We start from the raw sequence: 27,639 nt of genomic DNA, 5'->3' as shown, positions 1-27,639 counted from the left end.
AATTATATTATAATTCAGTGGGAGAAATTTATTTCTTCTCTGTTTATCATAGTGACTGACTCCATGGAGCCAAGGAGTGATGCAATGATGCTTGTGTTTGCTGAAAATTAGTCTGAGAGTTAGAGAGGAATTGCATCAGAGAAAGGCTGAGAGAGCAATTAAAAGGGCTTTTAAAAGTCAGTGGTGATGCAGAGCATTTGCCAAAAGTGTTCAGAGGGAGAGAAATCTACTCAAGAGCAAAGTAACTTCTAATTGTGTCTTTCTATGGATAGAGGAAATAAAAGAGCGTGGTTTCAGGGGTTTGGTTTGAAGGCAGGTGAAGACACAGATGGAAGCTAGGCTGTCAGATCATTTGTTGTCCTTTCTTTTTCCACTCAAGTAGCTGCTGGGGACTGTGTGTGAATGCTCAGTCGTTTCATATATGCTCCTTTAATCCTTTGCCAGGGCAGGGGTGCTGAAGCTCAGTCAGCCTGGATTTCCAGGACCTGGGAGCCGGGGTAAGGAATGTGTAGTCTGGGTCATTAGAGCTGATGCCAACAAAAGTGAAGCCAACTCTTCGAATTGCAGCTTATCTGAACCCACATCTCCAGCTGGAACCAGCAAGGCTGCCCCACTCAAATGAGTGAAAAGGCCCGAGGATGGACTTTTTGTTTAAACTCATGTTGATCATTGACTCCAGTTTTGGTCAGACTCTCCGCTTCTTCCTAAACTGGTTCCATCCCATGTTTCAACTCATTTAAGTCTCAGAGATTCCTGATGACAGTTTTTAAAGGACCATTATTGTATTTGTATACACTATATTTAATTTTATTTCATTAATTAGAAGTGAGGAAAGTAACATTTGAAAGAGCCTCTTGGGAAAGGAGCGAACTGGTTTAGACATCTTATCACCTTTCCTCTATCACATATTTTGAGTATTAATAAAATTATTTCATTTCCATTAAGTTTTCAAAAAAAAAAACCAATACTTTTTTCCATCTTATTTTAAAAACATCACGCTTGCACATTTTTCTGCTCACTGTGTCACCATTATCTCTTCCAGTTCCTGAAACTGCACCTTTGATTAGGAATATTGAGAGCTCAAGTCCCGACACTGTGGAAGTCAGCTGGGATCCACCTCAATTCCCGGGTGGACCTATTTTGGGTTATAACTTAAGGCTGATCAGCAAAAATCAAAAATTAGATGCAGGGACACAGAGAACCAGTTTCCAGTTTTACTCCACTTTACCAAATACTATGTACAGGTAAGAATTAAGCGATGCAGAGGGAAATGTAAGCAGCATGGTTGCAGGCATGATAATTATTTAAGAAATATGGCTATCAAATAGTTTAAATGTACACCCATGGTGTTGGGTTGAAGTCATTGTGGTTTTCCTCAAGCTTATATGCTTATTAGATTATAGCGTCCTAAGCAGAAACATTCTCAAGTATTTCTATTATATTCAGAGGGTACTCACAAATATGGCTCATAAAAACATCGTAAACACCATGAATTTCAAATTTTCTTTTAATCCAATATGAAAAAAGTGAGGAGGTAGAGTTCTGTTTAGGTATTTTTATTAACCATTAGGGTAATTATTTTATTACTGTTAGCTTTTCTAGCATTTACTAGGGCCTCTTTTTTTTTTTTTTTTTTTTGTTTGAGACGGAGTCTCACGCTGTTGCCCAGGCTGGAGTGCAGTGGCGCGATCTCGGCTCACTGCAAGCTCCGCCTCCCGGGTTCCCGCCATTCTCCTGCCTCAGCCTCCCGAGTAGCTGGGACTACAGGCGCCCGCCACCGCGCCCGGCTAATTTTTTGTATTTTTAGTAGAGACGGGTTTCACTGTGGTCTCGATCTCCTGACCTTGTGATCCGCCCGCCTCGGCCTCCCAAAGTGCTGGGATTACAGGCTTGAGCCACCGCGCCCGGCCATACTAGGGCCTCTTTAAATTCAGAGAAGAATGGAGGTCATGCAGATAGCAGAGTTCGGCTTTTGACCTCTATGACCCTGAACTGTGCTAGGGGATGCAAACAAGGATGTGATTGATGGTCATTTTAGTGCTGAGCAGTGGCACCATGTAACTGGACTCATGCATTGCCACATCATGCTTTAAATAGAAACGTTATTGCTCCTTCTATTTTTATCTCATGTTCACACCATGCCATGTGAAACATGTCTCTCCAAATTGTTTTTGGAATAGGTTTTCTACTGCAGCAGTAAATGAAGTTGGTGAGGGGCCAGAAGCAGAATCTAGTATTACCACTTCATCTTCAGCAGGTATGGCTCAGCCTTGCTCCTTTAGCTACACAGGAATGAGGGTGGCAAGGGTGATTTCAGAGCCAGAGGCCCTGGGTCACCTGGTAGACCTCAAGACCCACCTCTTCTGCCCAAATGAATATTGTCTTTGGGTACTTGTTAAGTTTTCAATTTTAAGTGAACCCAAGTATTTGATGAATTAAAGTAAGTGGTTAGATTGAAAGTTTTAATATTAGAATTTGGGAATTGAAAATCAGAATAAAAAATTTAGGGTTTTTAAAAAATGGCCTCAAATCTTTGGTTTCAGTTGAAATCGCTAGTGTTTCTGACTCACATTTACACACTTAAGGGATACATATAACTTTTCTGTCCTAATCCCTATTTTAGAATATATATAATTATTTAATATATGTCAGACATTGTTTTTCCAGTATCTTTGTTTTTAAATATATCTGGACTTTAATAATTTGCATTTTACTATATAAGTATTCAATCTGTCAAAGTATCTTGTTATCATTTTGTAAGCACCCTTTTTTTTTTTTTTGGCTTTGGTGTTTTATTGATTACCTCAAGAGACTGAATGCTTACTGTATGATAATATGTGTGAGCAAAATAACAAATGAAAATGCTTTCTAAGAAGTACTGGGAATTTGAGGGGAAACTAATAAAAGATTTTTGAGAACATGCAAAGATTCAGAATTCTGGGAGCCTGTTTTCTATTTTTACTAGAACCCTATTTGCTGACTTGACTGCCCCTTACTCTAATCTGTACTTGCCTATGCCAATGGGTATTGAATGTCATCTATCATCAGTGTTTGTTTTTTTGGCTGTTCCTAGACTCTAGGAAAGGAGAGGTATTTTTGTTATGTAAGAAGCATGTCCAAAGGGTGAGTTAAATATAGAGCAGGGTTAAGGTTGTTGTTACTGTGATTATTGCATAACATTCATTAAATACCCTAAAAATGTTCACCCATGCACGTTGCATCAGTCTCCTCTTGAACAGGACATCAAGCAGAGTTCTGCAGCCTTCCAATGTCTTTCCTCTAAGGACCTTTCCTCTGTCCCAAAGGGAAAGATACTGAAGACAACACAGAGACAACCAGTGTCTGACAATATGTGTGTGTTATGCATAACCCACTCTGGCCTGGGGTGGACCACCTCCACCAAGCCAATTCTCGTGGCTGAAAATAATGAGCTGAGCTGGGGCAAGGCTGTTGAGGATAGTGATACATCATGTGATGTCATTTCTGGGTTATTTAGGGGCATATGAACATAAATCCTATTTGATTGTTACTCTACTTCCTACCTCCAATCAGAATAAACGTGAATTATACCATAGATGCAATTCTCCGTGCCCTTAGAGAAAATTTGACCAGCCTCTTTCAAGCACTAGTCCCCTTGCTTTGAAGGGTAGTATTGATCTTTTTTCGTATGTGTTAGTGTACCTGTGGTTGGTCTGCCTGTCTGCAAATCATGTTGATTTTTTCAGTCCAAGAAGAGGAGCAGTGGCTCTTTTTATCCAGAAAATCTTCTCTAAGAAAGAGATCTTTAAAACATTTGGTAGATGAAGCACATTGCCTTCGGCTGGATGCTATATACCATAATATTACAGGTCAGTATGACAAAGATAAATGATTTCTGTGTGGAAAAAAGATTCTAAAAGAAGCACTTCTAGAATAAAAGAAAAATCCTGAATATTTCTAGAACATATTCTCTTAATATCCTAATATATTAGAATAATTTAGAAGAATATTTTCTTTTAAAATAAAATCCTTCTATTTTAATTTATTAAGCATTAAATAAATAAATTCTCATTAATATAAGTTTTTTCTTCTGGTTGTTATATAATAATGTATGTGCACTTGCATGACTCTTCTAGGAATATCAGTTGATGTCCACCAGCAAATTGTTTATTTCTCTGAAGGAACTCTCATATGGGCGAAGAAGGCTGTGAACATGTCTGATGTATCTGACCTGAAAATTTTTTACAGAGGTTCAGGATTAATTTCTTCTATCTCCGTAGATTGGCTTTATCAAAGAATGTATTTCATCATGGATGAACTGGTTAGTCTGAGAAGTTAAAGAAAATAGTGATAGACAGCGATACTGATATGCATATCTTGGTATATTTAATACTAAACACAATCCTCTTATTCAATAAATACTCAAGTATTTTCTATGCCTTAGATACTAGGTTATCAATGAATCATAAATCTGGCCTATAGGAGGGTGTACACTTCACCTAGTGCTAGTCCCGACATAGCATTAAATGACCTTTATTTGTACTGTTTTATAGTCATGAGTTTATACTAAAAATAATTCATCTTCCATAAGATAGTGGCAGTAACTGTGTTATTATTAGGTAAGACTGCCAGTTATGATCAAAGTTAGCTGCAAGCATTTAAAATTATATCATACCCAGAGGGAAATTTAGTAGTTCTCCACAAACACAGTAGTACTGAACTTTTCGGAAGATCATTTCTTTGTTTTTTTTTTGTGTATGTGTGTTTGTTTGTTTATTTTTGTTGTTGTTGTTGCATAAGGATTATTTTGACCTGATGAAGACACAGTCTTGACGTGTTTCAAATTCTACTTCTTTGGAAGGTACAGGCTTATCACAATAAGCAACAGCCATTGCTATGGTTGAAAGCCCATAAACTTAGATATAGCTTAAATGTTAAAAATAGTCGAATGCCTCTACAAGTCAGGAAAATAGGCACTTGTATTGCATTGATCTCAATAATGTATAAACTCATTAGGATATAGGATATAAAACTGCCATTTAAGGGCTTTTTTGTTCATTTGTCTTGGTTAGTGCTCACTGCCTAGTACAATTCCAGCAGAACAGACTCTCAGGGATGCTTGTTGACTGAATTTAATGCTGTATAGACAGATGCTAATCCTACCGGTATATTTTTGATTTTGTTTAGGTATGTGTCTGTGATTTAGAGAACTGCTCAAACATCGAGGAAATTACTCCACCCTCTATTAGTGCACCTCGAAAAATTGTGGCTGATTCATACAATGGGTAAGTGTTAGCCTTGTAAAGATGAATTCTCTTCCATCGACAATAAATAATCTTTGAGAAACTTGTTAATGAAACATTGTAGTACCAGATGAGCCTATCTATGCATCTTACTTTAGGTAAATTTAATTAAATTCAGGCAAAGTTTTCATTCTGTAGAGCCAGGAGGGAATTTTTTTCAAACATAAATCAACTCCTCTAAAGTAGTTATTCCTCTCTCCTTCACAGCCAAATATGGACATATGGGAAAGATCTCCTGTCTGGGAGTCAGGGGCCTCGGTTGTAGTCCTGGATTTGCCACTTCTTTATCATGGAATTCAGAGTCTCACTGCCCGCTTCAACACTACCTGTGATAAAGCCCCTTCATTCCACATGTTCCTTTTGCTGAGCCATTCAACTTTAGTTCATTTCTCTGGTCTGGTTCTCACATCTATCAAGAGGCTCTTTAATAAGAAAGCTGCTAGCTTCCACCTTAGGAGACAGGAGCTAACTGATAACTCTGCCTCCTACCCACAAATGATACGGACACATTGTACCGCAGTCTTGCTGTTAAATTGGAGTAGTACCTCAAGCAAGTAATATCATGTCTATGAGCATTGTTTTATCAATCCATATAGGGAAGGTAATAAAACTTACCCAGTCGGGTTATTTTGAAGACAAAATGAGGTATTTATTGTGAATGTATTTTGCGAACTCCAGATATACGTGAATATGAAGGATAAACACATAGAAAGTTATTTTGGAGTTATTATTTCTCAGATATGACCAGATAATAACAGATCAGTAACCAGTAGGCAAAGCCCATGTTTGTAAGATTAAACTTTTTTCTCTCCTGTAGGAATAAAGTTGCTTTCATTTTGAATGAAAAAAAAAGTACAGCTCGTAACATGTTTTTCACAAACAAAAACTTCTTTTAAAAAAGATTGTTCATTATTGATTTTAAAATCAAACTTTCTATTCCTATTCATTCACAATTTACTAAAGATTTATTTTAACTTCTGGTTTTGAATGAATTACTGAATTATGGAATATTTCAAAATGCTTTGTGATGTAGGACAAGGATTCTCTGGATCTTATTGTTTTCATATGTAAAGGTCTACGGTCCTATGAAATGTAACTTTGTTGTTGACACTTACACGAAATGACTCATTCTGAGGATAATGAACTTTACCCACTAATTGATCATTCAAATGGGATCAGTGAGGTCTTCAGTGGCTCTTTTTTTCCTATTAGGATAAAATGGATTTGTGCTTAGATTTTGCAATGTGACTAGAAATGATAATGATAATTAGTATTTATACTGAATGTGTGTTTCTAAGTGTATTATGTCCAATAATTCATTTAATTTGTATTCAACCTATGAAATAAGTACTTTTATTATCCTAGTTTTATAGATGAGGAGCAGGAAACACAGGTTGATTCAGTAATTGTCCAAGATTATACAGCTGTTTTGCGATGGAACCAGTGGAACCAGACAGGCCCTGGAACAAGAAGCCTTGCTCCAGGACGTCTAGCTCCAGGGCCTGTCTCCTAACCATCTCTCTATAGCGTGATAGGAGAGTTTTTATAAAAATCAGCATGTAACTTTCAGCAACAGTTTGTGTATAGTAGTCCTAAAGGACATCAGATGTGTGAAACAGTGTATTGTCCTGGTATTAGACATATTTTCTCCAGGCGCGGTGGCTCACGCCTATAATCCCAGTACTTTGGGAGCCTGAGACGGGCGGATCACGAGGTTAGGAGATCGAGACCATCCTGGCTAACACGGTGAAACCCCATCTCTACTAAAAATACAAAAAATTAGCCAGGTGTGTTGGCAGTCGCCTGTAGTCCCAGCTACTCAGGAGGCTGAGGCAGGAGAATGGCTCGAACCCAGGAGGCGGAGCTTGCAGTGACTCGAGATGGCGCCACTGCACTCCAGCCTGGGTGACAGAGCAAGACTCCGTCTCCAAAAAAAAAAAAAAAGAAATTTTTCTTTTTGCGCTGCTGAATTGTCTTCTCATTGACTTCAAACTTACTATAAAACCTCTGCTCTTCTTCCTACCACCACTTCCCCATCTTCTTCCATCCCAGCTTCTCCTCCTCACTCTGTTCTCCTCTTCCTATGCACCAGATCTCTTCACTTTCTTTCTATTGTTCTTTCTCTTCCTGCTTCAATATAATAATTGTAATCTTTACCATATATGTTTTTCCTTTTACCTACTTTGAAATTCCTCCAAATTCCATTAACAATTTTGAATTTGGGAAACAAAAGCAGAAAATTAAGAGCCAAGCTGTTTTTGCTTTTTGCCTGCTATAATCCGTCCTCAGGGAAAATAACATAGCTTCATATCTCAAAATGGAGCTTATATCTCAGGATATTATTCTAGCATAGGAGTTTTGAGAAAATTGATGAAGATTTGGAATAGTCATCAAGGCGAATTAGAGCAGAACTAAATAAGGACAAAGAAAATGATTTGACAGTTGTGATGAGAGGTTGGAATGTTGCCCGTTCTTGGGGTTGGGGTGAGAAGAATTTATCAAAGTATACTTCTGTTAGCACCTTTCTCCATAATCACAAATTGTAAATTAGCTACATCCACATTAATGGTTTTATGTTTTAGTTAAAAGTTTATTTACAAATTTCATTGTCAATGAAATATTTTGGCAGTATATTTTCTTTTTCATTATTAAGATAACCTGCTTCGTTACTTTGAGGTTTGATTTTAAATTGGATGTGCTTCTCCTCAGCAAATGTAAAAGAACAAAAATTATAACAAACTGTCCGTCAGACGACAGTGCAATCAAACTAGAACTCAGGATTAAGAAACTCACTCAAAACCGCTCAACTATATGGAAACTGAACAACCTGCTCCTGAATGACTACTGGGTACATAAAGAAATGAAGGCAGAAATAAAGATGTTCTTTGAAACCAATGAGAACAAAGACACAACATACCAGAATCTCTGGGACACATTTAAAGCAGTGTGTAGAGGGAAATTTATAGCACTAAATGCCCACAAGAGAAACCAGGAAAGATCTAAAATGGATGCCCTAACATCACAATTAAAAGAATTAGAGAAGCAAGAGCAAACACATTCAGAAACTAGCAGAAGGCAAGAAATAACTAAGATCAGAGGAGAACTGAAGGAGATAGAGACACAAAAAACCCTTCAAAAAATCAATGAATCTAGGAGTTGGTTTTTTTGAAAAGATCAACAAAATTGATAGATTGCTAGCGAGACTAATAAAGAAGAAAAGAGAAGACTCAAATAGACGCAATAAAAAATGATAAAGGGGATATCACCACCGACCCCACAGAAATACAAACTACCATCAGAGAATACTATAAACACATCTACGCAAATAAACTAGAGAATCTAGAAGAAATGGATAAATTCCTGGACACATACATCCTCCCAAGACTAAACCAGGAAGAAGTTGAATCCCTGAATACACCAAAAACAGACTCTGAAATTGAGGCAATAATAGCCTACCAACCAAAAAAAGTCCAGGACCAGACGGATTCACAGCCTAATGCCACCAGAGGTACAAGGAGGAGTTGGTACCATTCCTTCTGAAACTATTCCAATCTGTAGAAAAAGAGGGAATCCTCCCTAACTCATTTTATGAGGCCAGCATCATCCTGATACCAAAGTCTGGCAGAGACACAACAAAAAAAGAGAATTTTAGATCAATATCCCTGATGAACATCGATGCAAAAGCCCTCAATAAAATACTGGCAAACCGAATCCAGCAGCACATCAAAAAGCTTATCCACCATGATCAAGTGGGCTTCATCCCTGGGATGCAAGCCTTGTTCAACATACCCAAATCAATAAATGTAATCCAGCATATAAACAGAACCAAAGACAAAAACCACACGATTATCTCAATAGATGCAGAAAAGGCCTTTGACAAAATTCAATAGCCTTTCATGCTAAAAACTCTCAATGAATTAGGTGTTGATGGGATGTACTTCAAAATAATAAGAGCTATTTATGACAAACCCACAGCTAATATCATACTGAATGGGCAAAAACTGGAAGCATTCCCTTTGAAAACTGGCACAAGACAGGGATGCCCTCTCTCACCACTCCCATTCAACATAGTGTTGGAAGTTCTGGCCAGGGCAATCAGGCAGGAGAAAGAAATAAAGTATATTCAGTTAGGAAAAGAAGAAGTCAAATTATCCCTGTTTGCAGACGACATGATTGTATATTTAGAAAACCCCATCGTCTCAACCCAAAATCTCCTTAAGCTGATAAGCAACTTTAGCAAAATCTCAGGATAAAAAATCAATGTGCAAAAATCACAAGCATTCTTATACACCAATAACAGACAAACAGAGAGCCAAATCATGAGTGAACTCCCATTCACAATTGCTTCAAAGAGAATAAAATACCTAGGAATCCAACTTACAAGTGATGTGAAAGACCTCTTCAAGGAGAATTACAAACCACTGCTCAACAAAATGAAAGAGGACAAAAACAAATGCAAGAACATTCCATGCTCATGGATAGGAAGAATCAATATTGTGAAAATGGCCATACTGCCCAAGGTAATTTATAGGCACATATACACCATGGAATACTATGCAGCCATAAAAAAGGATGAGTTCATTTCCTTTGTAGGGACATGGATGAAGCTGGAAACCATCATTCTCAGCAAACTGTTGCAAGGACAAAAAACCAAACACCACATGTTCTCACTTATAGGTGGGAAATAAACAATGAGAAAACTTGGACACAGGGTGGGGAACATCACACACTGGGGCCTGTTGTGGGATCGGGAGGGGGAGGGATAGCATTAGGAGATATGCCTAATGTAAATGACGAGTTAATGGGTGCAGCACATCATCATGGCACATACATGCATATGTAACAAACCTGCACATTGTATACAGGTACCCTAGAACTTAAAGTATAAAAAACAAATAAATTGGATGTGCTTCTCTAATTCTTCCATTGGCTTCTTTCTCCTGATTGCTGGATTGTCCTGCTTCAGTCATGTGTGGGGTATTTCTTTGTGGTTTATAAAATGGTAGCTGTATTGCCTGAATCAATTGTAGATTAAAAAAAATTAGTCCACTGCAAATGCAAAGTAGCCATGCTAGACAGTTATAGCAAAATGATAACTGTACAATTAAAAATGGTTTAAATGTTTTACTTTCTTCCATTTATCACTCAGAATGCATGAGAAAATTTACTGATAAAATTAGACTTAAGGATGTATGTTTTTTGGAGGAAAATGTTTGATAGTAATTACCATATTTAGCCATGTGATTTCTATATAGTATGTTTTCCTTTAAAATTTTGGAAAACCCTTCCTGGCCAGGCTTGGTGGCTCATACCTGTAATCCTAGCACTTTGGGAAACCAAGGTGTGCAGATAACTTGAGCCCAGGAGTTCAGGACTAGCCTGGGCAACACAGTCATACCCTGTCTCTGCAAAAAATACAAAAATTAGCGGAGCATGTTGGCACACCTGTGGCCGTAGCTACACGGGAGACTGAGGTATAGGAGGATCACTTGAACCCAGAAGGTTGAGACTGCAGTGAGCTGTGATTGGGTCACTGAACTCCAGCTTGGGTGACAGAGTAAGACCTTGCCTTAAAAAAATAAAAGACCCTTCCTGTTTTTGAATTTTTTGATTTCTTTAAAAAGTCACTTATAATAATTAAGAGACTAAGCATTACAAGCGAGGCTGAAATTTTCTAATGTTCCAACCTGTAACTTAAACAAATAGAGTATATCTTAGGAAATTACCTTTTTGCACCTTGGAAAACCCTGTTCTTAGCAACATCAGAGATACATACTGATTGTGCAACAGAATAAAGCAATTAGCCGAGGAGGTTACTCATCCACCTTTGGACTGAATCTCATGAGGTTTCTTTTGTTCCTATGTCAGGTATGTCTTTTACCTCCTAAGAGATGGCATTTATAGAGCAGACCTTCCTGTGCCATCTGGCCGATGTGCAGAAACTGTGCGTATTGTGGAGAGTTGCACGTTAAAGGACTTTGCAATCAAGCCACAATCCAAGCGAATCATTTACTTCAATGACACCGCCCAAGTCTTCATGTCAACATTTCTGGATGGCTCTGCTTCCCATCTCATCCTACCTCGCATCCCCTTTGCTGATGTGAAAAGTTTTGCTTGTGAAAACAATGACTTTCTTGTCACAGATGGCAAGGTCATTTTCCAACAGGATGCTTTGTCTTTTAATGAGTTCATCGTGGGATGTGACCTGAGTCACATAGAAGAATTTGGGTTTGGTAACTTGGTCATCTTTGGCTCGTCCTCCCAGCTGCACCCTCTGCCAGGCCGCCCGCAGGAGCTTTCGGTGCTGTTTGGCTCTCACCAGGCTTTTGTTCAATGGAAGCCTCCTGCCCTTGCCATAGGAGCCAGTGAGTGCTCTGTCCCCAGGGTGGTTACTGGCCTTGCTGGAATAAGAGGAAGGTTTGAACTGCTTGGTGTTGTGATTCAATTTTGAGAACCCCATGTGGCTATTCAGTCATCAACCAGAAGCAGCTACTTAGCTAAAAAAAAAAAAAAAAAATTTATACATTTGTCCTATGTTTATTAGTTTTACAGTAGGAGAATCTCTATACTTCTCATGTATATCCCAATAGAATAATTTGAACATTTATTGAGTGTCTGCTAAGATCCAGGCATTGACATTCTATTCAGAACAAATAGCCAGGGAGATAGAGTACTTGGGTTGAGAGTTTTTGTGCCGTCGAAAGCTTGCATGAATTTCAGCAATTCCCTAAAACTCTCTGAACTCGAATCTCCATCTCTGGAGAGAGGTAGTATGTGGGTGGATAAGCAGGTGGGCTCTGGAGTCAGCCTGCATGGATTCAAATACTTGTCTTGCCATTTGTTAACAGAATGACCCTGGGCAAGTTACTAAACCACTCTGTGCCTCAATTTCCACATCTGGAAAGGGGGAATATTTATTATATCTTTTAATGGAACTGTCGTACAGATAAAATTAAAATACATAAGTAGGGCACTTAGAACAGTATCTAGCACAGAGGTCAGCAAACTTTTTCTGTAAAGGAAGGACCAGATAGTAAATATTTTTATTTACTTTGTGGGTCAGATGGTCCCTGTCATAGCTACTCAACTCTGCCATTGTAGTGTGAAGACAGCCATAGATAATATGTAAATGAGTAACTGTGGCTGTGTTCCATTACAACTTTATTTACAGAAACAGTGGGCCAGATTTGGCCTGTGAGTGGAGTTTGCCAACCCCTGGTCCCCTAGGCAATAGTAAGTATCTAGAAAACATCGGCTGTTTTTCGCTTTAGAACAAAGTTAATTATGTCTGTTTGCTGCGTGTCTCAAAGATGGCTGAAAATGAATAGGTAATTTTTTTTTTTATTATTGATTGGGCGTCTTGGAGGAAGGTACTATACAAACAGTGGTAATTACATTAGAGATTCATCATTAAGCATTTTTTATCAAGAGCCTGATTATATCTGTTATTGTTGTAGAGAACCCCTCCGGCAATTGTATGCACCAAGCATGTAGCTTTGACTGAAGTACAGTCCCATTTGTCAGAAATGCTGTCTCCTTCAATGCAGCCAAATGAGTGGCATGAGGAATGAACACTGTCCTAGCCTCATCAACAAATTATCCCTGGTGGTTATCGAGGTAGCGGATATTACTGCCCAATTGCTCTCCCATTTGAGATGAGGCTGTAGGTGAATTTATTGAGAATCCTTGGTTTGCCCTTGCAGATGTCATCCTGACCAGTGATATTATTGAACTCTTTGAATTAGGCCCTTCTGCCTGGCAGAACTGGACCTATGAGGTGAAAGTATCCACCCAAGACCCTCCTGAAGTCACTCGTATTTTCTCGAACATAAGTGGAACCAGGCTGAATGTACCTGAGCTGCAGAGTGCTATGAAATACAAGGTTTCTGTGAGAGCAAGTTCTCCAAAGAGGCCAGGCCCCTGGACAGAGCCCTCAGTGGGTACTACCCTGGTGCCAGGTGAGAAAATGTTTTGGATTTAGGGAGTGGCTCTCACAAAAAGAGGACTAGCTGAGTGTCCTTTAAATTTCCTTGCCTTGGATGTAAAGAAATGAGAATGAGGGTGTACTGACCTCTTGAGTATGTGTTTGAGTAAACACATATTGAGTTTGTATTTATTTTCTGAGATTAGGAAAGCAAATAAGGCGCCGTGTGATATTTAATTAGTGTTTCTAACCTGCCATTTTAAACTTTCCACGATATTTTTAAGGAAACACTATAATTGATTCTTTACAGGTTTCTTCTTTCTCATGGTATATTAAGCAGTGGCATTCCTGAACTCTGAGGGTCTAGCTGAGAGAAGTTGAGGGGCTGTAAATTGTGCTGAATTCCATCCTCTTGGCTGAAAAGACATGGAAGAATAACTATACCATTTACATTACTATTGTTATCACAATCTTTTCTGGATGCTCTGAATGGGACCATGACAAACAGTAGTCAAAGCCCCCTCAAAAATAATTCTACAATGATCAAGACACTGTCATAGAGGCAATCTCACCGTGCGTTTTTCTTCACATTTCAAAAAATTATGTGAAAATCAGAAAGTATGTTTAATGGGATCGTTCTTGTTACACAGATAACAATCACTCATATCCTTTTATAGAACTTTTCAAAGTGTTGACATTCTTTTACTTTATAAAGAAAATCATAAGATATAAGACATAGATATAAGTATATAAGATATCTTTAAAGAGTTTGCTTTCCCTGATGTTTCTTTTAATTTCTTTTTTACTAAACAGCTAGTGAACCACCATTTATCATGGCTGTGAAAGAAGATGGGCTTTGGAGTAAACCATTAAATAGCTTTGGCCCAGGAGAGTTCTTATCCTCTGATATAGGAAATGTGTCAGGTAAACACCAAGTCCCCTGTTCACTTGAATGACAGATTTCTCCTCAAAAGGCTTCCCATGTCATTCAATAAATCAAAAGAATAGGGTATTTTGGTATTAGGTCAATAGTGAAAGGAAAAAATATTGACTCGACTCTACTTCCAGTGATTCTGTTAAGAAAATGTCAGTTCTTACACAGGAATGCTATTTATTAAGTCACAAAATGTGAGGTTGTTTCTAGTTTTATGCCCACCAGGATGGCTTTGATATAATGCTCATGTATTAATCTACCAATGTCATCTCACATTAACAGCCTATCTTGTTCCACTAAGGCAGTTATACTTAAGTAATTTACTATGTGTTTGCTATAAGACAGGAGCAGAAACTGCTGCATGGAATTCTAAATAAGGTGTAAGGAATAATTGGTTGAGAAAGAGGATTATTAAGTAATGAATGGGTAATTTGCCTGGAAGGCATTAGAAAGAAGAAAAGTCTTCATTCTGGGGTGTTGTAACAGTGATCTTGCCTGAAGATGACATCTTCTATAGTTATCTAATTGTTTATTGATTTATGTGGCCATTAAAAGTACAACAGCATTTCCAACCAACATAGGAGCCAAATGTAGGTAATGTAGCACCAATGGAGAGAATGCCACTCTGGCATTGGCTGAGTCTGGGCTTCCTCTTAATGTACCTGTGAGCCCTCAGGCAGAACACATGATCTCACCTTTTCTCAGGTTAACCATCTCTCAGGTTAACCATCTCAAAAATGGGAATACTTCCTACCTCATATCTTTGTTTTAGGAACTAAGTGAGATCTGTAAAGTGCCTGGGACAATGTTTGGCAAAGATGAGATGCTTGATGTGTATCCACTGTTCTCTCTAGTTCCAGAGGTTAAGATTTTGGGAAACGTTATTGAAATATTCTTGACAGATCAAGTTCTAGTGAATATGTGTCAGTGTGTTCTTTAAAATTATGTTGAGGTGCAGATGTGATTTGTTGACTCATTATGTTTTCGTTGGTATGTATGAAAAATAACTGCTAATCATTCACTCTATTTTGAGACATGGATTGGTATAACAACAGCCTCTACTACAGTGACACGAAAGGTGACGTTTTTGTGTGGCAGCTGAATGGGATGGATATCTCAGAGAATTATCACCTACCCGGCATTGCAGGAGCAGGGGCTTTAGCTTTTGAGTGGCTGGGTCACTTTCTCTACTGGGCTGGAAAGACGTATGTGGTAAGTTAAAGCATGGCATTCTGGGTGCTCTGGAACAATACTTATCCACTTCTGTGACTTGTACACCAATTTCATGTTTTGTTTTGTTTTGTTTTAAATACTTGTGTACCACCTATGCTATTATTTAATGTTTATCTTTAAACAAACTCACTTAAAAAATTTTTTTTTTGTTTTTTTGAGACTCAGTTTCACCCTGCTTCTCAGGCTGGAGTGCAGTGGCGTGATCTTGGCCTCCGCCTCCCAAGTAACTGGGATTACAGGCACATGCCACCATGCCTGGCTAGTTCTTGTATTTTCAGTGGAGATGGGGTTTCACCATGTTGGCCAGGCTGGTCTCGAGCTCCTGACCTCAAGAGATCTGCCTGCCTCAGCCTTCCAAAGTGCTGGGATTACAGGCAAGAGCCGTCGCACCCATCCCCATCTCACTTTTAAAATGTGTTTTTGTATAAATTAAATTTGTTATCGCTATTTGTTGAATTAGCTATTTTTTCCCCAATAATAGTTTAAAGTAAATACATGGAAATTCTCACCTGAGCATTGGTGTCTTGGCAGGAACATGGCATGCTCCAAAGGCATGATTCAAGGAAACTAAATAAAGAGACAATTTTCAAAGGTGTACACAGGGCTAGAGAAAATAACCAAAAGATCGTGAAGCATCCTCATGGTTTACAAGTGTGGGAAGATATAAGTCTAGGTGTGAAGAGGCAAGGGGAAGAAGTGGAAGAACCTGGTGAGGGCTGTAGCTGTGAGAGAGTAGCTGATATGGACTGTGACTTTAGGCACACAAGCTGGCCACTATCAAGATGTATGGTCTGGCAAGGAGCCAGCTAAAGGAATAAGAACCCCAACCCCTCCTTCCTCCTGCCCTCTGATCTGCCAGTGCTTCCATTGGCTGAACCTCACCAGAAGCCAGACAACAACCCATTAGCCTAGCAGATAAAGTCCATAGATGTTGGCCTATGGGGGCACAGAGTAGGGTGGAGAAGGTTGGAGATTAGACCTCGAGGCAAAATAAAGACATCCAGCACACCTGTGGAGTGATATATTTTGAAGAGAAAGATGATGGTTAATGACAAGAACATTGGCCTGACAGATGAAGAAATATGATATTGAAATCATTTTTCATCAGGAAAGTGCTTGCTGTCCATTCATTTATTTGTCCAGCGATCATTTATCTACTACCAATGCGTTGAAATTCTTGAAAGAAGGCAAAGTAGGGAATATAAAATAAATAGCCGACATGTCCCCGCTCTTTAAAAAAAACAGCTTTGTTGTGATATAATTCACATAATGCGAAATTCATTCTTTTATTGTGTAGAATTCAGAGATTTTTTTGTGTGTCCAGTGTTGTGCAGCCACCATCAGTTGTCCCTGCTCTTCTGATGAGATAAAATACATATATGAAATAAAGAAGCATGTGAAGCAATGTATTTAGAGACAAAGTAATATGGTACAATCTGAATTCATAAGTGCCAAAGATGTGCAAGCAGAATGAAATTGAGTGGGGTTAGTCAGAAAACACTTCCTCAAATGGGTTAGTTTAAAAATGCTTTAAAAAAGGAAATGGAAGAGTGGACATAAAAACCAGTTTTAAGTATTTTCTCTATCTCTTACAAAAGTGTTTAACTTCAGGACAAATTGTTTAACTTTAACCCACTTTACCTGTGAAAAAATAGGGAATAGAAATCCTTCATAAGCTTAATGTGAGGATTAGAAGAGTTTATATTTTAAAGATAAAAAAGTACAGCGCCTGGCACATTATTGATACTCAATCATGAAATATTAGGGAACTATACTGATAGAGAGGAGCAAGTAGAGATGTCATCATGTATAAGGACACATACATCTTTTTTTACATATAATCAAATATATTCCTATCCAGCAGTGTTCACATTGTCTGGATGTATTATTAGGAAAAGTAGTTATTTTTATGCGAAATAAATTTATTTCCCTTCTCTTTGGAGGCATGAAAACAGAGAAACCCTGTGAGAGCAGATGCCATGTCTGTTTGCCTGTTGCTATGTTTCCAAGGCTTATCACACTACCCAGCACATAGTGCCAATCACTATTCGTGGTTGAATGAATGAATGGATTAATCAAGCAATTTATTAATGATTGCAATAAACTCTTCAGAAATAATAATGTCATTTGAAAGCCATTAACTGGCCATACAATTATGTTTTTTAGATACAAAGGCAGTCTGTGTTGACAGGACACACAGATATTGTTACCCACGTGAAGCTATTGGTGAATGACATGGTGGTGGATTCAGTTGGTGGATATCTCTACTGGACCACACTCTATTCAGTGGAAAGCACCAGACTAAATGGGGAAAGTTCCCTTATACTACAGGCACAGCCTTGGTTTTCTGGGAAAAAGGTGACAAATTAAAAGATCTGATCATTTAGTAATACTAAATAGCTCTATATTTATGATAATACTGTCTCTCGCTTGTTGTGAGTACTTAAAGCAGACTTCTAAAGGAAATACTGTTTTGGTAAGATCTTGATTTAACCAAGCTTTCTGTTATTTGAAAAAAAAAAGCCTTATTTGATGGTCATAATTGAAAACCTTATTTGATGGTCATAAGTGATTATATAAGTTCAAATGTACTATGGAGATTTTTTTTAGTTGCTTTATTTTGAGTGAACCCAACTTCAAAGTATTTTAATTTATAACTGTTTTTATAGTCTTAAGGACTTCTGTTGAATATTTTAGAAGCTTTGAATCAGGTGGTGATTAGGCATTTTACTATTTTCAATCAGTTTTGGGTACTGACTGTTCTAAAAACTGTTTCTAAAAACTAGGAAAATTATTTGACTTCTATGTGTTTCTTTCCTTATCTGAAAACTGGGACTATTAACTATTATTCTACCTCCTAAATTTTTTAAAATAAAGATTATATGAGATTATTCATGAGAAGGAGTGGGAATAGTTCCAGGTACAAAGTAAATACTCAGTAGTTAAGCTCTTATTATTATTACTCAGCCTGCAAAATATGCCAGATACAGGAATGTTTCTAAAGCAAATGTTACTTTTACATCCTCAGCTTCTACAGCAATACCCATTTTTGTTGAATCTGTTTAGCTACCCACCAGGTATCCATCTAAGTTTCTAAATTTTAATTTTTTCTGATCATAATGGTGACATATTTCAACTATAGAAAACTTGAAAATTGCAGGAATGTGTTAAGAATAAATAAATTATTCACACTATTTCTACCTAATACATCCCTTAAGATTTCTTAAGTCATTTTTTCCTGCAGAAATAAAATATACATAATACAGAATACCAGATAATTTAAAAAATATATGTGTATATATATGAACTAATAGTTGAGTCACTTGATCTCCAATTCCAATAACATATATGGGCCATAATTCCTAGGATATTTAAAGAGACCTGATTTGCATTACATGGATTATAACACAAGCATTTAAAAGAGATGGAAATTTATGTACCATATCCAAAGATTAATCATTCTTATCAAATAACAAAAGGGTCCCTTAATTCTATTTTGGAGTCACTTGAGTCTGAATACAAAGAAAGCATTTTTTTTTCCAAAAAATATAATTGTTAGGGAAAAGCATTTTCATTTTTGTAAAAACATATTGATAATATTATCTCAAGAGTAACTATGGCCGGGCGCAGTGGCTCACGCCTGTAATCCCAGCACTTTGGGAGGCCGAGGCGGGCGGATCACAAGGTCAGGAGATCGAGACCACGGTGAAACCCTGTCTCTACTAAAAATACAAAAAATTAGCCGGGCGCGGTGGCGGGCGCCTGTAGTCCCAGCTACTCAGGAGGCTGAGGCAGGAGAATGGCGTAAACCCAGGAGGCGGAGCTTGCAGTGAGCCGAGATCGCGCCACTGCACTCCAGCCTGGGCGACAGAGCGAGACTCCGTCTCAAAAAAAAAAAAAAAAAAAAAAAAAAAAAAACAAGAGTAACTTCTTCTCCAGCTCAGGGACTTTGTCAGTAATCTTCCCAGTATTCTGATATGGTTGTTTGAGTACTCTCACTAGCCAGGAAAAAGCTCTGGTGTGACCTTGGGGACTTTCCCATAAATGAGTGAGTCATCTCAGCATGTTTGGGGGAAATTCATCCTTCTTACCCCTCTTTAAATCCCCCCTCCAAATGCTTATACACTGCAGATGGGAATGTAAATTAATACAACATCTGTGGAAAACAGTGCAGAGATTTCTTAAAGAACTAATAATATTTCTATCATTCGATCCAGCAATCCCACTACAGGGTATCTCCCCAAAGGAAAAGAAGTCACTATATCAAAAAGACACCTGCACATGTATGTTTATGGCAGCACGATTTGCAATTGTAAAGACAGGGAACCAACCTAAGTGCCCATCAACTGATTAGTGGATAAAGAAAATGTGGTATAAATACACCATGGAATACACTCAGCCATAAAAAAAAGAAGGAAATATGTCTTTTGCAGCAACTTGAATGGAGCTGGAGACCATTATTCTAAGTAAAGTAACTCAGGAATGGCAAACCAAATACTGTATGTTCTCACTTATAAGTGAGAGCTAAGCCACGGGTATGCAAAAGCATACAGAGTAATATAATAGACTTTGGAGACTCAGAAGGAGGGAGGGTGGAAGTTGGGTGGGGATAAAAATACCCTACATATTGGGTACATTTTTACACTACTCAGGTGACTGGTGCACTAAAATCTCAGTCTTTACAACTGTACAATTCTTCCATGTAACCAAAAACTACCTGTACCCCAAAAGCTGTTGAAATTAAAAAAAAAAATATATATATATAGCAAAAGAATGGAAATTTAAAAAAACACTTCTCTCCAAATCCTCTCCCAGGTTGTGAAGCGCTGTTGTTGCTTTTGCAAATCTGTGTTCCGGTTCCATGGTTTGATGTCTAATCTGTCTGACTCCATTAGTGCCAGTGGATGCTCTGAAGGCAACACATTTTGCATCCAGCAAAGCTCTTCATCTCTCTCTTGTTCATTTATGTCATGTACAGATTTATTATGCAGTAATAATATATTTTGCAATCAGCCGATATAATGAAATACAGTCAGGCAATTATTTATAGAAAGGCCCAATTATTTGTGTGATAAAAAAAAGAATGAACAAAGTAAGAGATTCTTCTAAGGTAAAAAGATACCTTTTGCCACATCTGATGAGCTCAACTTACAGCATATGGTACATTTTTACCATAGAATTAAAATTTAACATAAAGATTTCAATTTAGATCAGAGAGGTTTATATACAAGGTATGGATTACCCTCTGACTGTTTAAATATGAAGCTGCTGACTGCGTGGAGGAATGGGATGATGACCCAGCACCTGAATTTTACTTAGAGTTTGAATAGTTTGTTGTATTCCAGCAAAAAATTGTAGAATCTCCTTCTTAAAATAGAATAAAATAGACTTAATTTGTAATGTAGAAACTCTAGTGCATGTCATTGTAAATAACCAAACAAGGTTAACCTGATTTCTCTTTAACTGAAAAAAAAAAAAAATCAATAAATCTCTCTCAGCACGGAGCAAGGACTTAATTCAACTCCTAAAAGGCTGGGAATTGCCAGAATACATTTTTACCTTCTGGAGAATAAGTTGGTTGAATTTTCCTGAAGATAGAAGGCTGTGATTTATATGACAACCGAAGGGTTTTTGCCATCATGTACCTTGTAACTGTTTCTTTGTAGAAGGGTAACTTTTCAGGAAGAATTTTTACCTCTTGGATACCTTATTATTGTAGTCTTTTCACATCTTTCACTGGCTCATCATTTTTGTCTAAATGCTGCTGTATCTTGCTAAAGATATAGTCATCAACTTTAATTCTACTGGGGATACCTCACAACCTCTAGGTATGTTACAGGGAGAGTCCACTGCTCTGAGATCAGGCTACTGGCAATCTTAGCCTATTTGGAAAATATTTGTAAAGCCAAAGAAAGCAAAAACAGGATCTTTGGATAGATCTTTGGATAGTAACTGTCTTTGGAAAGCCAAAGATAGCAAAAACAGGATCTTTGGATTCTATGCCATAGGAAAAGCAGCCTTTCTTCAGGCCTCACCTCGTAGACTGGATGTAAACTTAAGAGATACATTGCAACAAGAAAGCAAAGAATAGTAAGAAGTGGTTCTCATATGTCATCTGGAAATAGGGCTTTATGTACACATTAGTATTCAATTTTAACACACAAACATCCTTTGTGTATGATCTTTTTAAAGTGTATGAGAATGTTTTGGGTTGCAATTAATAGAAAATACAATTCAAAATGGTTTAAACCATTGTTGCCATGTGGGGATCACCTGTGAAGTTTTAAAGCATACTGGAGCCTAGGTTCCATCCCCAGAGATCATAATTTAATAGAGTGCAGCCTGGGAATTGAGATTTTTAAAAAACTCCACAGATCATTCTAATATGCAGCTATGTTTGATAACAACAGGTTTAAAGAACAACAAAATTCACTGGCTCATGTTGCTAAAGAGGCTAGAGTTATCACTATCTTTAGGCAAGCTTGGCGCAGGCTCAACGCTTCAGATTCAGTAGCTCTGGAGCGTGATTGATAATTTGTGTTTGTTCCAAGTTTCCAGGTGATGCTGTTGCTGCAGGTCTGAGAATTGTACTTTGATAATTACTGGAGCTAGGTATATAAAAGTGAATAATATACTCGTTGCCTTTTTGTAAAATTTTAGGACACCAGTGTTTATATCCAAATAGCATAGTAATAAGTGTGATCGTGTAACTCTTATATTCAGAAAAAAGTAAACATTATTGAATTTTTTATTCCAAAGAGGATGTTAAAGAGAAATCTATAGCATAAGTGTGACCTGTTCACAAAGATATGCTTCAAACATGTATTTGGTTTATTTTCTTACCTTACTTTCTATTTAGGTGATTGCTCTAACTTTAGACCTCAGTGATGGGCTCCTGTATTGGTTGGTTCAAGACAGTCAATGTATTCACCTGTACACAGCTGTTCTTCGGGGTCAGAGGTAAGTAGAGTCCCTCAAAGGCAATTGATTGAGAAGCATACTTGTCAGTCATAAATGATAATGTATAAAAATTCATTTATTCTTTCAATAAACATTTTCTGATTATCCACTGTGTTGCAGGCATTGGGCTTTTAGGGTAAAGGGGTTTGTAAATAACTAGTTACAGTAGAATATGGTAAGTGCTGTGATGGGGTATAAAGAGAGTACAGTATAGGCACTCAGGAGAATGCTGCTTAAGAGCCCAGGAAGTGTATGGATAAGCTTTTCTGCTTCTTCACAAAATAGAGTATACATTATGGAATGAAGGCAGAACTCTTCCTCTGATGTCTTAAATGAAAACTAGAGAGTGAAAGGGACCACATGAATTACCTCCTTGATCTGTGTCCTCAAACTTATCCCTCTGTCCTGCTCTTGTTGGCATCTCTACATCTTCCACATTAGCATTGTCAGATATTTTAAAAATAATTTTTACACTTTTATGTAAAATTTTAGTTAAAATATACATAACATGAAATATTCAGACCTTAAGTATTCCATCACATCAGTTTAGACAAATGCATTTTGAGACCTAGAACATATCCATCATCACAAAAAATTCCTGTGCCTCTTCCCAATCAATCTGCACCCCTCCAGAAATACGTACTTTTTGCGTCTGGCTTCTTTTACTTGGCATAAAATCTTTTGCGATACATGTCGTTGTGTGTATTAGTTTTTCCTTTTTATTGCTGAGTAATATTCCATTGTGTGAAGATACCGCTGTCTGTGTATCCATTCTATGTATGTCTTCATGGACATTTTAATTGCTTCCCAATTTTGGTTATTATGAATAAAACTGAATATTTGTATACAAGCCTTTTTGTGGATGTATACTTGGATACATACCTAGGAGTAGAATTGCTGGTGATAGGGTAGATAGATGTTTATATTCTTTTTTTTTTTTTTTTTTTTTTTTGAGACGGAGTCTTGCTCTGTCACCCAGGCTGGAGTGCAGTGGCCGGATCTCAGCTCACTGCAAGCTCCGCCTCCCGGGTTTACGCCATTCTCCTACCTCAGCCTCCCGAGTAGCTGGGACTACAGGCGCCCACCACCTCGCCCGGCTATTTTTTTGTATTTTTTAGTAGAGACGGGGTTTCACCGTGTTAGCCGGGATCGTCTCTCGATCTCCTGACCTCGTGATCCGCCCGTCTCGGCCTCCCAAAGTGCTGGGATTACAGGCTTGAGCCACCGCGCCCGGCCAGATGTTTATATTCTTAAGTAATTGCCAGTTTTTCAAAATGTTTGTGCCATTTTACATTCCCATAAAAATGTATGAAAATTGTCGTTCTTCCATATCCTTTCAACAGTTGGCTTTGGCAATCTTTTTTATATTCACTGTTCTTTGGTGTGGGGAGCAGTACATGTTGTGATTTTAACCAGCACTTCCCTGGTGACTGTCAATTTTGGTCACTTTTGCATTTGTTATCGGCCATTTATATATCTTCTTTTATGATGTGCCTGTTCTAGTATTCTTCTCATTTTTAAATGAGTTGTCTTTTCATTATTAAGTTGTTCTTCATATAAGCACTTTGTCAAAATATGTGTTGTGAATATTTTCTCTCAGTGTTTAGTTTATCTGCTTATTTTCTTGGTGGTGTGCTTTGATGAGCAGAATTTCATTTTGATTAAGTCCAATTTAAGCATTTTCTATATTCTGTGATTTCTGTGTTTTCTACAAGAAATCTTAGCCTATCCCAAGGTTGTGAAGATTTTATACTGTATTTTTTCTAGAAGCTTTATCATTTTAGCTTTCATGATTAGATCTGTAATTCATCTTAAATTTATTTTGGGGTATGGTATGAGATATGAGTTAAAGTTTTCTTTTTTTCCTTTCTATAGGGATATCCAGTTATTGTAGCACCATTTGCTGAAGAGATTTTCTCTTTATTTAGTTGCTTTGGGACCTTTATTGAAAATAATTTGGGCCGGGCACAATGGCTCACGCCTGTAATCCCAGCACTTTGGGAGGCCGAGGCCGGTGGATAGCCTAACGTCAGGAGTTTGAGACCAGCCTGACCAACGTGGTGAAACCCCATCTCTACTAAAAATACAAAAAGTAGCCGAGCGTGGTGATGGGTGCCTGTAATCCCAGCTACTCAGAAGGAGTCTGAGATGATTCTCATGCTCATCCCAGCATAAGAATCACTTGAACCTGGGAGGCAGAGGTTGCAGTGAGCAGAGATTGAGCGTTGCACTCCAGCCTGGGCAACAAGAGTGTGTATGTGTGGATCTATTTCTGGACTCTCTATTCTGTTCCTTTCATATATTTATCTATTCTTTTTGCCAGTGCTACATTGTCTTGATTACTGGAAATTCAGAGAAAAACTTGAAAATAGGCAAATTCAGTCCTTCTACTTTGCTTTTCTTTTCCAATATTTTTATTTTGGCTATACTTGATCTTCTGCCTTTCCAAATAGATTTTAAAATCATCTCATTAATTTCTAGAATAAATCCTGCTGGAATTTTGAATCTCTTTTCAGTTTAGGGAGAATGAGTATCTTAAAATTTTGAATCTTCCAATCAATGAAAATGATGTATCTCTCCATTTGTTTAGGTTTTCTTTAATATCTCTCAGCAGTGTTTTATAGTTTTTAGTGTAGATGTCTAAAATATCCTTTATTAGGTTAATGCCTAGGTATCTAATTAGTCGTCTCAAAAATGACTTAGGAAGCATTCTCTCTTCAATTTTCTGAAAGCATTTGTATAGAATTGCTATTAATTCTTCTTTAGTTTTGATAAAATCCACAAGCAAATTCATCTGGACCTGGAGTTTTCTTTGTGGAAAATTATTTGATTACAAATTCAGTATCTTTTAAAGATATAAGGCCATTTATTTGTATTTCTTCTTGAGCCAGTTTTGGTAATTCATGCTTTCAAGAATTTGTCATTTTCCATGAGTTGTCAAATTTAATAATATCCTCTTATTATAATTTTAATGTCTACAGTGTCTGTAGTGATATCCTTTTATACTTCCGCTATTGGTACATTTTTTTTGTTGATCACTCCTGCTAAAAGTTTGTCAGATTTATTTATCTTTTCAAATAATCTATTTCTGGTATTATTGACTTTTTTCTGTTTTGTCAATTTTTGATTTCATTAATTTCTAATCTTATTTTTATTATTTCCCCTTTTCTATTTATTTTAGCCATAATTTTCTGTTATTTTTCTAGGTTTTTAGATTGAAAAGAAAGGTCATTGTTTTTGTTTTTGTATCATTCCACTCACTGGCATTTAAAACTATGAGTTTCTTTCAAGGTCTATATTAGTTGTATTCAACAGATTTTGTTATGTCTCCAACTGTGATTATAGATTTGCCTATAGTTCTTTTTGGTTAATGTATTTGGGTGCTTTATATTTAGTAGGTTGATTATCTATATACTTGATTATATTGCCTTTTTATCATTATAAAACACTCCTATTCATCTATGCTAATATTCTTCATCTTAAAGATTCCTTTGTCTGATATTACTATGGCCACATCAGCTTTCTTTTGCTTAGTGTTTGCAAACTATTTCCATGTATTTACTTTTTAACTGCTTTGAGTATTTATATTTATTGTATTGTTTTATTGTTGGTTTTAACATTTTTATTTTAGTTTAAGGGGTACATGTGCAGGTAAGTTCTATAGATAAATAGTGTGTCCTGGGGGTTTTGGGTACAGATTGTTACCCAGGTAACAAGCATATTACCCCATAGGTAGTTTCTCTCTTTTAAAACATTTTATTTTTTAATTCTATAGGTTTTTGGGGAACAGGTGGTGTTTGGTTACATGGATAAGTTCTTTAGTGGTGAATTCTGAAATTTTGGTAAACCCATCACCTGAGCGGTGTACACTGTACCCAGTGTGTAGTCTTTTATACCTCACCCTCCTCCCACCCTTTACTCCAAATCCCCAAAGTCCATTGTATCATTCTTATGCCTTTGCATCCTCATAGCTTAGCTCCCACTTATGAGTGAGAATGTACGATGTTTGGTTTTCCATTCCTGAGTTACTTCACTTAGAATAATGGTCTCCAATTCCATCTGGGTTGCTATGAATGCCATTATTTTGTTCCTTTTCATGACTGAGTAGTATTCATATATATATATATATATATACACACACACACACACACCACATTTTCTTTATTCACTCATTAATGGGTGTTTGCGCTGGTTCCATATTTTTGCAATCATGAATTGTGCTGCTATAAACATGCATGTGCATGTATCTTTTTCATATAATGACTTCTTTTCGCCGGGTAGATACCCAATGGTGGGATTGCTGGATCAAATGGTAGATCTACTTTTAGTTCTTGAAGGAATTTTCACACTGTTTTCCATAGTGGTTGTACTAGTTTACATTCCCACCAGCAGTGTAAGAGTGTTCCCTTTTCACCACATCCATGCCAACATCTATTTTTTGAGATGGTTTGTTTTTTTTCTTGTTGATTTGTCTGCATTCCTTGTAGCTTCTGGATATTAGTCCTTTGTCAGATACATAGTTTGTGAATATTTTCTCCCACTATGTGGGTTGTCTGTTTACTCTGCTTATTATTTTGCTGTGCAGAAACTTTTTAGTTCAATTAAGTCCCATCTATTTATCTTTGTTTTTGTTGCATTTGATGCTGGGTTCTTTGTCATAAAGTCTTTTCCTACGCCAGTGTCTAGAAAGGTTTCTTCAATGTTGTCTTCTAGAATTGTTAAGGTTTCAGGTCTTAGATTTAAGTCTTTGATCCATCTTGAGTTGATTTTTGTATAAGGTGAGAGATGAGGATCCAGCTTCATTCTTGTACATGTGGTTTTCCAATTATCCCAGCACCATTTGTTGAATAGGGTATCCTTTCCCTACTTTATGTTTTTGTTTGCTTTGTCGAAGATCAGTTGGCTGTAAGTAATTGGCTTTATTTCCAGGTTCTCTATTCTGTTACATTGATATGTGTGCCTATTTTTATACCAGTATCATACTGTTTTGGTGACTATATCCTTATAGCACAGTTTGAAGTCAGGTAATGTGATGCCTCCAGATTTGTTCTTTTTGCTTAGTCTTGCTTTGGCTATGTGGGCTCTTTTTTGGTTCCACATGCATTTTAGGATTGTTCTCTCTTGTTCTGTGAAGAATGATGCTGGTATTTCGATATGAATTACATTGAATTTGTAGATTGCTTTTGGCAGTATGGTCATTTTTCACAATATTGAGTCTACCCATTCATGAGCATGGGATATGTTTCCATTTGTTTATGTCATCTATGTTTTTTTTCTTTCCTTCTTTCTTTCTTTTTTTTTTTATT

The 27,639-nt window shown here is 37.2% G+C and overlaps 1 protein-coding gene across 4 annotated transcripts in view; it reads left to right on the top strand.

The window, feature by feature from the left end:
- ROS1 (ROS proto-oncogene 1, receptor tyrosine kinase) overlaps positions 1-27,639 on the top strand; it is a 142,082-nt gene that overhangs the window by 26,086 nt on the left and 88,357 nt on the right. For all 4 annotated transcript variants that reach the window (XM_045391634.3, XM_065543247.2, XM_015448589.4 and 1 more), the window contains 11 exons: positions 1,043-1,244; positions 2,181-2,257; positions 3,726-3,848; positions 4,116-4,300; positions 5,167-5,264; positions 11,151-11,647; positions 13,028-13,240; positions 14,020-14,130; positions 15,174-15,352; positions 17,540-17,731; positions 22,233-22,333. In XM_045391634.3, the coding sequence (XP_045247569.2) occupies positions 1,043-1,244; positions 2,181-2,257; positions 3,726-3,848; positions 4,116-4,300; positions 5,167-5,264; positions 11,151-11,647; positions 13,028-13,240; positions 14,020-14,130; positions 15,174-15,352; positions 17,540-17,731; positions 22,233-22,333 (1,978 nt within the window). The remainder of the gene's footprint in view (positions 1-1,042; positions 1,245-2,180; positions 2,258-3,725; positions 3,849-4,115; positions 4,301-5,166; positions 5,265-11,150; positions 11,648-13,027; positions 13,241-14,019; positions 14,131-15,173; positions 15,353-17,539; positions 17,732-22,232; positions 22,334-27,639) is intronic.

Source organism: Macaca fascicularis, chromosome 4 (assembly GCF_037993035.2).
Source record: "Macaca fascicularis isolate 582-1 chromosome 4, T2T-MFA8v1.1".
NCBI lineage: Eukaryota > Metazoa > Chordata > Mammalia > Primates > Cercopithecidae > Macaca > Macaca fascicularis.
The sequence above is the reverse complement of the archived record's forward strand: the minus strand, read 5'-3'. Positions and strand labels throughout refer to the sequence as shown.